This window comes from Ictalurus punctatus, chromosome 12 (assembly GCF_001660625.3).
Source record: "Ictalurus punctatus breed USDA103 chromosome 12, Coco_2.0, whole genome shotgun sequence".
NCBI classification, from domain to species: domain Eukaryota; kingdom Metazoa; phylum Chordata; class Actinopteri; order Siluriformes; family Ictaluridae; genus Ictalurus; species Ictalurus punctatus.
This window is the reverse complement of record NC_030427.2, coordinates 10,156,206-10,170,066: the sequence shown is the minus strand read 5'-3', so window position 1 is coordinate 10,170,066 and position 13,861 is coordinate 10,156,206. Positions and strand designations below refer to the sequence as shown.

At 39.3% G+C, this 13,861-nt stretch overlaps 1 protein-coding gene across 2 annotated transcripts in view; it reads right to left on the bottom strand.

The window, feature by feature from the left end:
* The window catches only part of prkcaa (protein kinase C, alpha, a), a 191,435-nt gene that overhangs the window by 2,425 nt on the left and 175,149 nt on the right, over positions 1–13,861 (bottom strand). For both annotated transcript variants that reach the window (XM_047158872.2, XM_017482159.3), the window contains one exon: positions 10,540–10,680. In XM_047158872.2, coding sequence (XP_047014828.1) covers positions 10,540–10,680 — 141 coding nt within the window. The remainder of the gene's footprint in view (positions 1–10,539; positions 10,681–13,861) is intronic.

The following is a 13,861-nucleotide window of genomic DNA, read 5'->3' as shown; positions in this document are numbered from 1 at the left end:
CATCTTGTGCCATCGTGTGCGTCCGTATTTAAAAGCAGCTAAACTTTTGAACTCCAATGATTAGCTAGATAAATGTCATACGACTATTTTATATCAGCACCTAATATTAAGCAAGATTAGACACCTTATACATGTAAGGTTCATCAGGTATGGTGCCATAATGAAACCTACCAGATATAATCAACACATAACATTCACAGCTTAAAGCTTTGAGGAATCTGCTTCAGCTGCAAATGCTGCTCTCTTTTCCAAATTTGGCGAAATAAACTACAGCGCTACAAACATTGCACTGTTACCCTCTTGGCCACAATTTGCAAAAATTACACATTACCCGCTCCATCTACTTTCACCTGGAGTCTAATACATTGGCATGGACTAGATGAAAGCAGAGGCTCAGGTGTGGCGAGCAATATGCATGTAAACAGAAACAGGCCGATGGTATGGTGATAATGTCTGACGCCATTCCATCGAACTTCAAATAATCATGCAAATAGTGTTTCTGTATACAGTATATTCTGTACATATGAGCTATGTGACGTAGTTAAAAGTCCTGGTACAGACTACATTAGGCTAGCATGTAAGTGTATCAATCTGCCTAGACCTTGTTTCCCTCAGTTTATCGCTTCAGTCAAGTGTGTTACAGCGAATGTCTGGCACAGTGTGAGATGAGATCGATCTTTCGGTAGACCTAACTGTGTGTCAATTAATGACCCATGTTCAGAGGAAAACAAATAATGTAGATACAGTACATGTCACAGGTAAAAGCCAGGAACTTGGCCCAGAACATAATAGCAATGTTAATAGCAATTTAACGACGTAATCAATGGCCTATGTTCTTCACCCAGCCGTCATATATTACCCCATATTCATTGAAATGATTTCCATCATTCACATGTTTAGGTGAACATGATGTAATCGGGTACAACCTATATTTGTACAAATTTGACAGGGTTACATCAGATCTACAATATGTGAAAAATGAAATTTGTAAGCATATAGTATGTTTTATTCCAGCACAGATATGCCAAACATCAGCACACCCCAACTTTAGGCACAAAAGAAGTCTAGGTAAATGGTGGCTGGCAGGAACCGCAGTCAATCAGGAGATAGCAAGAGGGTGTGAAAATGTAAACAAAGTAACAGAGTGACAGAGTGTACCATAAGTATTCCATAAGAGGAAAAAAGCTTCAGGACTGATGGAGGCTTAGCTTTTTTTTCTTGCTGAACACAAAAGTAATATATAAATATATATAATAAATAATATAATATATTATATTATTAACAGCTGAAGTTAGCAGGGCTAAAAGCACCACAGAGGCATAGTAACATATTAGCATTTTTCAGAGAGGGTGGCTCTCCCTCTTGCACCCAGCTTGCATTTTGATAAAATTACTCTTGACCCTAAATGGACAGTCCCCACAGGATTTTGCAGGGTTTTTTTGTGATTCTTGTGCCAAAAATGCTTGATTTTTACTGTGGATTTTTCAAAATTTGCGATGCAATTAGCAGTTTTTTGTGCTTTTTTGGCCGAAAACTCCTCGAATTGCCAAAACTGTACTTGACCTTTAAGCTGTACTTATGATCAACACACATGCTTCAAAGAGGGATTTGGCTGAACGCTCGCTGTGATGACATCACATGGCGTGCTTTGATGACGTCACGTGACACATCTTGGCCCAAATCTGTGGTAAATTTGAAAAATTGCAAGCTCCTCCAAATATTTCAAAATACTTCAGAACGTTTCCTTGATTTTGCGGTCATTTCTGCGATCACAAAAATCGCAAAATCTTGGAGGGATTGAATATTGTCCATCAGGAAAAACATGATTTTGAAGTTATTTATGTAGTTTTGCATCGGAGCTACGGCACTAACGTGGCTAACAAATAACAGGATTACATTTACATTATTTCCTTTAACACAATGCTTGGACACCATTGTAAACCCCTTTGGATTAAAGAGTCTGCCATATAACTTAAGAATAAATGAATACATATGAACAGTAACACTGGAAATAGTTACTCTATTGTCTGAATTATAATAACCTATAAAGACGTGTGGTAGATTAGCAAAACGAAAACAGAAGCAAAAGAATACAGAATACAAAATCACAACCCAACAGGGAATCACAGGTGAAACGAGAACTTGCTCTCTCTCTCTCTCTCTCTCTCCTTTACAATTAAAGAAAAGTCCGAATGGGAAGCGTGAAAGAAGGATTGATTAAATGAAAGATGCAAAACACCACAATAATTGAGATGGCTCTGTCTTTGTGAACCTGCCAGACTGTATAAGATTCGGAACTGGAGACGAGACAGAAATAACTGACGCTTTTCCTTCCTTCCTTTCTGCATCCATGACAATGGATGGGAATGAAAGAAAGATTGGCAAAAAGCCTTGGAGCTGAAGTCATTTCTAAAAACCGCCTGTGTCAGTAATTCCAAATAATAACAAGGTTTCAACGACCTTATCCAGATCTCGAAGCCAATAATGACACGGTCGCTGTGACTCGAATCTGAGTCACTTGTGTTAATGTCAGGCTCTTCCGAAGGAAACCGTGAGAGTGAAAGAAGGACTGAGTTAGTGAATGAAGGCAAAAGAGTAGGCTTTAACCTTAAGGTGAGAATGAACCAAAGTAATTTTTTTCAATGTGAAACTTTACACATTCAAAAACACCATCCAACCAAACAGCAACCTCTGTGAATGATTAGCAAGCAAAACCAATCAAATAAAACAACAAAATAAACAAAAAAATAAAATAAAATAAACAAACTGACAAAAGCACTGTAATGCCCATGATACAACTGCAATGTTTACAGACAACACTGCCAACTGTTAAAGAGCTTTTCTGGGAACATTATTCACTTCTATTTTAAATTTTTTTTTTTTTTTTTTTTACATTTACAACATTTAGCAGGCGCCTTTATCCGGAACTCTCTCTAAAAACCAATATCCTCAAGCCAGTTCAATAGGTCAGCAATAGGTCATGTATACCATTGAGCTAAAACCCAGTAGCACCCATTAACTGGCGATTTTCTATATACAAAACATTTTACTTTGTTGTTTTCAATTTTAAATGAAATGCACATTATATATGATATAGTGGGGTCCAAAAGTCTGAAACCATATTTTCCTTTCATTTAAAATTGAAAATAAACTGAAGGTTTTAGAGTTTTTAAATATTTAAAACAAAGAAAGCACATCTTGAGTGTTTAAGCTTTTCTTGTAGTACACTGGCGTTCCACCGTGCCGGCGGAATGGAAATTGACTAATCAGATGTTTTTAACCAGTATAAACAAGTTATTTTATCGCCGCAAGTCTGTTATAAGATTAGTCGGGACACTGTTGGGTTTCTGTGTGTAGAGTATCATGTTTATCTGCTGGTGAGCAGGGCGATGGGAAGGGGAGGGGTCGGAGCAAACAATTCATACATCGGTAAAAATAGTTCAAATCAAGACTCCGCACTATTTTAGACCCCTTTTTTAAATGTAATTCAAATTTGTGATATTGATCATGTAACTGCTTTGTACAAAAGGTCAGGATTTCGTCAGGAATAATCTCTTTAATTAAAGCATGTGTTCAAACGCAACACTCGGGTGGATTTGATCTAAAATGGATCATAAGGTTTTGCACAAACCTCCACGCCAGCTCGCGTGCACACTGTAATTAAGGCAAAAAAAAAAAAAAGAGAGAGATGCACCAAATACTAAGAAACTCTGCGATTCAGGTAAATACAGCATTTCAAGATATTACTTTTCACTCAAGTTTGTTTGTCAATAATATAATTTGTAATGAAAATTGTTGAAATAAAATAGAAGCTTTTTTTGGTTAGTGGTCTCAGACTTTTAGACCCTACTGTATTTAATTACTAAAAATATTACTCATGATCATTCGAGAAACCGAGAAAAAGATCAGTTGGGTCTGGATATCTGGAAATGCTCTGGTATTTATTAAGAGCAGCTTCCTTTAGCCTGATTTAGCCTTCTTCAGCTTGTCTAAATAGTCTAACGGTTTTCTCTAGCTGACTGACTCTGGGTCAATACTGTATAGAAAAAGCTTAATTGCTTTAACTGAAATGGAAAAGTGGCAGAACACTTCATCATTGCGCAATCTCCCTGTGACTTTACGTAATAAACATGTGCTGGGGTAGATCAGGTGAGGAAAAAGCAAGTAGGTAACACTAAATATATACGATACAATACAGTGGTATTTAACATACACGCGCTGAAGGCTATGAGCTATAAATGGAGACGCTCACTCATTTGCATTCATTGACGGAATCCATAAAATACCAATTTTCCCTCCACTAGGTTTTCTTTTTTGCATCAGGCCTCTGCATCAGACTCGTCAGCAGCCAATAATCTCGAGTTGTCAATTGCGCTTCCAACTAACTGACAAGAAACACTTAACTTGATGGATTACAGTCAGCTCTTTTCAAAAATGTGAACAAAAATAACCTAACAATTTTCTTAAATAGACTAAATATCACATATAATGATTTTTCACTTGGCTGTGGTAGAAAAGTTGGAATATCTATAAAAAAAAAACTGGGGGGAAAAAATTGTGAAATTTTAAAAATAAGTAAATGATGACATAGGGGCGTTAAGTATGTAACACTTCAACACTATATCAAGATACATCTAAACAAAGATGGCTGCAGAGGACTTGTGCTCTTTTCGGGTCAAAAACGCCCATGTAATGATTTGTAACTATACGCAAAAATGCGTTACTTAAACGAATATCTTAGTAAACTTTACACTTTACACACAGACTATATGCTACTTTCTGGAGAATGAATAAAGCAAAACCTACAAACAAAACTAAACAAGCAAACAAAAACAATGAATGAGCGAAGAAATAAATAATTCACAGAATATCATGAAAAGTTTTCCCCAAGAAATAGCTCACATTAAAAAAAAAAAAAAAAAGGTTAATATAACGTAAATAAACAAAAGTAACTGTTTTGTTCTTAGTCTATTGCCAGTACATGACATATAGAGCTACAGTCCCAATCTATTAGGCCTACAGGCAATGAAATCACTCCAACATTTCAAACAGACATGAAGATGTATGTAGACTGGTGACTGTCACAGAAAGCAAAGCTTTGCCCCAATTTCAACCCAGCTCTCTCTTTCTAAACCCCATACATCTAGCTAACCACAACAAGGACACGCGAAACTACTTAGTATGATAAATGACTTCATCTGCGTCCATTTCTTAATCTGTACAAGATATTTCTTTGGCATGCTCTCATGTCTGGAAAAGCCACAAGAAAGCAATCCAAATTCATAACTGCTTCGCAAACCCCCGCGAGTGAAGAACCGACATTACTCAGATCGATCAGGACTTTAAGAATCTGCCATATTAACCCCATAGAGGAGTGTCCATTAAAGCATACAGAAAGACATCAAAGGTAAATGACTCCATTGGAAAGCCAATATTCGACGAAACATACTGATACTAGTGCTGTAGCGGTAGTATCAGTGGTGTTAGGCTTTTGCCCAGTGACCTCAGACTAACAGCTGAACAGAAGTTGATTGAAACTTATACAGAAGGACAACATTTTACAAATAAAGTAAGCTAGCTGGGAACTGGAAAGTGTGAGGTTGTCAGATGACATGAGGATTGCATAACAGTTGGCTAGCGGCACCAATAACCCGAAGTAACATGGTCATCGCAGTTGAATGCTGTGCGATGCAGGCGAGTGCAGAATCATTTCAGAATAAATAATCTTCTACCGCTTACTCCTTCTTCAGGATCACGGGGACCCTGGAGCCTATCCCAGGGAGCATCGGGCACAAGGCGGGGTACACGCTGGACAGGGTGTCAATCCATCACAGGGCACAATCACATACACACTCACATTCATACACTACGGACACTTTAGACACGCCAATCAGCCTACCATGCATGTCTTTGGACTGGGGGAGGAAACCGGAGTACCCGGAGGAAGGGGAGAACATGCAAACTCCGCACACACATGGCCCCGGCGGGAACTGAACCCCGGACCCTGGAGGTGTGAGGCGACCGTACTAACCACTAAGCCACCGTGCACAACAATTAAACCAATTGTAGCTAAGTACTCTTTTACTGCAAAACATCTTACATAGAACCCTTCAGTACATTTACGGCATTTAACCATATCAAGAGGAACTCACATTATTCACATTTACTGTATACAACCGAGTGTTAAGGGCCTTGCTCGAGGGCCCAGTGGGAATTGAACTCAAAACTCTCCAACTGGAAGTCCACTGCCGTAACCACTGAGCTCCCACCTCCCAGCACCTGCAGAAGAACTACTGATGTTGCACAGACAATGATATTCTGGCTATATACTGAGGATATAGAGCTTTTTGTTCCCACTGACAGAACACAACATGTTTAAGTTACTACCAAATCCACATGCTATAACACAAAATCATATAACAAAATAGTGTGCCACCCACAAGTACTAAATACAAAGAAGCAGGCACAGTAACAAGCAGTTTGTATGATAGGTGTGCACTGGGACACGCTAGTTTAAATAACTCATTTGATTACATTTTGAGAAACAGAACCAACTAGATTAGTCAGAAATTATTGTACAAACAGTAATAACTGTGAGAGTGAGTGGGATGGGTCAGAATTCCTTCGGGAGCTCAGGAAGCTCAGTATCTCTCAAGCAATATGGAAAAGACTGTACGGGCCATCATAGAGATAGTGCTCACTGACTTCTTTACAGACTAGATCAGTCTGCAATAGAGGTAAGACCAGATTGTAGCAAGTGGTCCACTCAGCTAAGAAGGTCGTCGGCTATGGACACACCAAAATCAAGGACCTGTACACCATCAGGACATAGAGGAGAGCTTAGGAAATTGCTGCTGGACCCAAACATCCAAGCAACAACCTCAGGTCCATAACCTCCCGAACCACACGTCACCAGCATAGCAATAACAGCATAGCAATCTAGATACGTAACCGCTCCAGCCCATTGCAACTCCAAAACCAATTCCTGTGAGCACAACTTACAGTAAAATGTTTCTTATTCTGAAAAAGAAACAGTCCCACTCACACCTCTAGTATGTATACTATACATGGTAAACAGAATGCCAATTACGGTATACATACTACTAAACTATGTACCATGGCAGTATTCATATATTACATGCAAACATACTCGTTAGTACAGTATTATGTGATTTTAACACAAACACACTTAGACAACACTGTATGTCTATAAGAACATGTATAAATAAGTATAAACACACATGCCTGAAGAAAGGAAACTGATACACAAATGCATACGCATACACAAATGTATTTTTTTTAATAAGTAATTTTTAGTTACAGTAAATAGTATTTACTTAAAATGAACTGAAGTAGTCTTCATTTAGACATCAGGGGAAGCAGTGAGGAGCTCAGACTATTTGAGAACTTTAAGAAAATCCTCCCGGGTGAAATCAAATATACGTCGAAGAATTTGGACAGAAAATAAGTTTGATTTGTTTAACACTTTTTCGGTCACTGCGTAATTCCATTCCTAAACTTGTATATAGTGTGTGCGCCGCACGTCTTGCGTTCCCGATAATCACCCGATTTATATTTATTATAAAGCCGAATAATAGAAATCAATTATTCATGCACTCTGCCAGCAAACGTCTGAGAAATAAAATATAAAATGAGGTCGTATTGAGCCGAAATAGATTTGGGTTCGGGTCCAGCTCTATCTGCTTCAACACACACCTGAACCCACTCACCTTTATCCAGCGGAAGATACAGTATCTGTTACCCAGCATTCACACTAGAAAGTGACAGGAGGCCATTCATTTTCTAGTTCATACTAGTTTGCTTTGTTGCGCTCAACCCAAAATGAGCTTTGCTTGATTTTATGCACTGCGTGAAGGATCTAAATGATTGGCATCAATAAATTCCTCCAGTCAGTTTTATGGCACAGGTTGTCTCGTGTCCCCAGTTTGTACCCGCACAACTTGTAGCACATATTTGCGGACTGTAGTGTTGAACTTGAGGATGAGAGCCACTGGGCTTACCTCGGTAAAGTTTTCAATATGCCGAAGTAAGTAAAGACTCGCATAAATTAAGGTCTCTCATTTACCTCAGCTGCAAAGCATGAACTTCATATAATTTTACAAAGCATGATGAGGTAACTGTAGCTAATATCACAACATTAACTGCTAACATTTAACTATGCTAGCCTGTTTTCTTTGCTAATATCCAGTTAGACTAGCATTGCTTCTTACATAATTAGTTAGTAAGTCTAGTCAGATTCTAGCTAACGGTAAATATTGGTTATTTGCACGATATTTTATTTGTGATTAATCCACTATCAAACTACATAGGATTAGTCATGAATATGACCAGCAAATTTACAAAGACTGAGTGATGTTTTCAAGTGCAAAATGGTGTGCTTGCTTTAAAAGGAGCATCTTTTACAGTAACAACTTTAGGTAAGTAATAAAAGTTAGATTTCCCAAGAAAACATGACAAACTAAATTTAACTCACCTTTTACTCTCTAAATACTTGAGCATCACTTTCACCTGAGCACACTTTGGATATGGCCGGATAGTTCCATTGAATCGAGTAGGATTTTACATGACATTTACATTTATTCACTTAGCGGACGCTTTTATCCAAAGCGACTTACGAATGAGAAAGATACAAGCATGAGCGATATATCAATTTTGACACATGACACATATATTTTGACGCATGATCTATATTTTAGGTGAGAACAGGGATTTAGACTCACTGCAGAACTGAGCGCTATGGAGTAAGAGACACACCATGTTTAAAAACGGTGTAAAATGCAGCTATAACTATGATTACTCCTAAGGAGGTGCCAGACTTGTGGAGGTTCACAATTTTTTTTAACTTACTGTAGATTTCCCCATCGTCTAAAGAGCAACAAGGCACTGAAACTAAAGGTGGTGGGGGGCGGGGCTTGGGGGGGGTTAATATTTCTGGAAGGCACTGTATATGCAAAGTAGAGTCACGAAGGTTTGTGACTAGGCCGAGGTTCAGGTGCGAGCATCGGCACAATGTTGTCGGAAATGAGGATGTAACGGTATGAAAATTTCCTACCACGATCATCGTGACCAAAACTATCACGGTTATCGGTATTATCATGGTATTGTGCTGAAAATGTACAAAAAGTTCTGATACACACGCTGAAATCATTTAAACAGGTGTTATTATATTTGAGCATAAAGCTAGGCTTGCGGCGATCATTTAGTTCAGTTGGAGAACAGGGCGGAAGGAAGTGACGGCGCTTGGGAGAATTTCCAACCTTCCAAGAGGACCGAATCTGAAGTGCGGTTATAGTTTGGATTTTATAAAAATGCTGAGGGGAAACTTAATAGAAGATGGTAACCCTGTCTGCAGAGCTTGCCAGAAGAAAGTTGCTTTGGCGCTTCTTCCTCTTTTCCCCCCTCGCTTTTAAATGGCTTATGAACGCCCGTGCGCTTTTTCCACTTTCGCATTCGACTTAGCGGCGATTGCTTGAATGGTGGGTTCATTATTATTCTTAATGGAAAACACAACAACAAAACAGTACAATGACAGACTCGCTTATATTAAACCGAATCTTCCGCCATCTCGCCTCACTTTCGTCACGTGATAAATGAAATCTGATTCCAGCTGATCTGTGCTGCGACACCGACTCGTTCGGCTCGTGCCGAACTGAGCGGACGGGTTCGGTTTTTAATTGTAGTGTTTTTTCACGCTCAAAAAACAACGCCGCATACTGTGCCTGCATCAGACTCGTGCTGGGTGTGTGTGGACAGCTTTTATCGTGAGTTTTATCGATAGCGATAATCGTGACGGTTTTAATGACAATTAAATGTAACATGGTAATACTGACCGTCAGGGAATTTTATCGTGAAACCGGTAACCGCTTCATCCCTACCGCTAAGCATGACTATATTACGGCAGACGTCTGGAAATGATGACGATGACGTCTGTGTGCATCTTCTGGGTCGCTCAGTGTAAAGAAAAAAAAAAACATGTATGCTATACGCCAGGTGATAGTCGTGCTGATGTTCCAGACTAAAGCGAGTCCTGTACTGTGGCTTTATGGGAAATCAGGTCACAAAGACCCACAACTCAAACCTGACCTCATTTTGGCATGGCTGGCTTTTTCTTCGATTGCTGCATTTGTCACTGAGACAGATGCTTATGGGCCGAGAAACACCGACCACATACCCATGACAGACTGCTGCCAGTAGCGTACACACACACACACACACACACACACATTTTTTTTTTTTTTAACATTTTAAACATTTTACTCTGTCGCTATATTACATATATTAAATAATTACTTTTTTTGCTAACATGATAAAAAAATAAAAATACAACACAATTGGACATGCGGGTATAGTTAAATAAACTACAACAATGTGTAAGGCCACTGCATTTTCCTAACACTAATTAATGCTAGTTCAATTATTACTTCGCCTACACTAGTTCCGACAGTAAAAAAAAGTTGTGACTCAGTGCATGTGCACATCTTCTACATGTGTACTCATGTGTGTGTTTGTTCCACTCACCACTTTAGGCTTGAACGGAGGCTGGATCTCTCTGTTCTCCAGTCTTTCCCAGTCGATGCGGCGGAAGAATGCATGCTCGCGCACGTCCCGCTCACCTTCTGAACCGCAGCCTAGGCGCTTGGAAGGGTGCTTTGTCATCAGCTGGGATACAGGACAGGACCATCATCATCATCTTATATACATATATATATATATATATATATATATATATATATATATATATATATATATATATATATATATACATACACATATACATATACACACACACACATATATATATATATATAGTGTACTCTACTGCTAAAGCACATAAGCACTGAAAAAAACTGGGCTTCAGGAAAAATAAGTGATTTTTCATTCAGAAAGTATAACAACAAATAGAAATGTAAAATGTACAGAACATAACTTATAACTTCATTCAACCCCTGAACCAGAAGAACTGTGGAACTTTCTGGAAAGCTTTTTATCTTCTGTCTAATTTGACTTTGTAAGCAACACTCAGCAAAAAAAAGAAACATCCCTTTTTCAGGAGACTGTGTTTTGAATGGTAATTTTGTAAAATCCAAATAAGCTTTACGGATCTTTACTGGAAAGGGTTTAAACAAAGTTTTCATGCTTGTTCAATGAACCATAAACAAATATTGCATATTTACCTGTGGAACAGTCCTTAAGACACTTAAGACACGAACAGTTTACAGGCAGTAGGCAATTACGGTCACAGTTACAATAAGTTAGGACACTAAAGAGACCTTTCTACTGACTCTGAAAAACACCAGAAGAAAGATGTTGTTCCTGCTCACCTGTGTGAACATGCTATAGGCCTGCTGCAGGGAGGCATGAGGACTGCAGATGTATCCAGAGCAATAAACTGCAATGTCTGTAATGTAAGACGCCTAAGACAGTGCTACTGGGGGACAGGAAGGACAGCGGATTGTCCTTGCAGTGGAAAATTACATGTAATCATGTGATCAAGCATTTGCAAGTTCCTTGGTGGAAGAGTGGAGGAACTTCTCACAGCAAGAACTGACAAATGTGGTGCAGTCCATGAGGATAAGATGCACTGTAGTACTTAAAGCAGCTGCTGGCCACCACTTATTGACTGTTACTTTAAATATTGACCCCCCCCCCCCCCCCCCCCCCGCTTTGTTCAGGGACTCATTATTCCATTTCTGTTCGTCAAACGTCTGTGAAACGTCTTCAGTTTATGTCTCAATTGTTGACTCTTTTTATGTTAATTAAATATTTACACATCTTAAGAAATTTGCTGGAAATCAAAGCAGTTGAAGTTGACAACCATCACTACATAATAATATTTTATTACATTTACTTAGTTTTTGGGTTTGTTATATTCCAGAAATTTGATAGACACGCTACTGGAATCTACTATAAAGCTGCTACTGGGAGTCAAAATGGGTTCCTTTAAGTGACAATTCATTATAATGACTTTCTGATTTTCAGGGAAGTTTTTCTAGAACGACCATTTAAGAACAAGAAACACACACAATGGGCCTCATTTATCAAGCTGGCTATGAGTGGATTATTTTAGAAGTTGATTGTACATGCCTTTAGACAAGAAATTTGGTATGCATGAAAATCCCATAAATTTCAGAAAAAAAACTTTACGTGTAAGAAGATTCAATTCAATCCTCAATCGATCATATCATATACTGTAAATCAGAAAAAGTTGCTCGACTTTTATAGCTTGTGTGTTTATTTTATAGCTTGTGTACCTTTATAGCTTGTGTATTTTATAGCTTGGAATATGCCTGTTTAATCGGAAATTTGTTGCATGTAAAAACCTAATTCAGAAAATACACACAACAACCATGTACACAGGAATACTCTGATTAATGTACACATATGAACATCGTATTCTGAATATGGTCACAACCCGAAAGGAGACCTTAAACGGAATTGGATGCGCATGTAAACATAGTCACTGATAAACAAGGCCCATTGAATGTTAATGTTAATTTTTTTTTTCAATAAATAAATGATTACTTTTTTGGAGAACCCAGCAGAGAAATATTGCCTTGTGCAAATTATGTGGTCTGTGTGGAATGTATGGAGCAGCGGCACTATAATTCAAATAGAAATGCATGCACGCCACTGTTAACTTGTTTCCCCACACAAAGACTGAAAAAACTAACAAAAATGCAGCTCGCGTGTCCAATGCCTGTATATTTTGGGAAAGTTTCAAGTCTTTTTGTGCAGTTTTTGAAATGCAGTTGGATGGGAATTTTGGTGAAACCTGGCAACCCTTCCCAAGAGCTTTGTTTTCAAGCTATGCATGAAAGTAAAAATCTTGCGCACATGCACCTTTTTTGTTTCGTCCTATGGGATCTCAGTTCCGCCTATCTGTAGCTGTATTTGTAGTCGTTAAGGACACACATTCCATCAGAATAATGCATTCATATTCAGTTACATCCATACTCTGTATATGCTGATGTCTGTACAGACATCCCTATGGGTCCATATCAGTTTCAACTAATACATTTTATTTGGCATACAGAGGCATAGATAGATAGAAAGATAGATAGATAGATAGAGAGAGAGAGAGAGAGAGAGAGAGAGACGGAGACAGTGAGAGAGACAGGGAGAGCGAGAGAGAGAGAGAGACACAGAGAGAGAGAGAGAGACGGAGACAGTGAGAAAGACAGGGAGAGCAAGAGAGGGACTGAGAGAGAGAGAGAGAGACAGGGACAGTGAGAGAGAGAGAGACGGAGACAGTGAGAGAGAGAGAGACGGAGACAGTGAGAGAGACAGAGAGAGCGCAAGAGAGAGAGAGACAGAGACGGAGACAGTGAGAGAGACAGGGAGAGCGAGAGAGAGAGAGAGACAGAGAGAGACAGAGAGAGAGAGACGGAGACAGTGAGAGAGACAGAGAGAGAGAGACGGAGACAGTGAGAGAGACAGAGAGAGAGAGAGAGACGGAGACAGTGAGAGAGACAGAGAGAGAGAGAGAGACGGAGACAGTGAGAGAGACAGAGAGAGAGAGAGACAGAGAGAGAGAGAGAGACGGAGACAGTGAGAGAGACAGAGAGAGAGAGAGAGAGACGGAGACAGTGAGAGAGACAGAGAGAGAGAGACGGAGACAGTGAGAGAGACAGAGAGAGAGAGACGGAGACAGTGAGAGAGACGGAGAGAGAGAGACGGAGAGAGAGAGACGGAGACAGTGAGAGAGACAGAGAGAGAGAGAGACGGAGACAGTGAGAGAGACGGAGAGAGAGAGACGGAGAGAGAGAGACGGAGACAGTGAGAGAGACAGAGAGAGAGAGAGACGGAGAGAGAGAGACGGAGACAGTGAGAGAGACAGAGA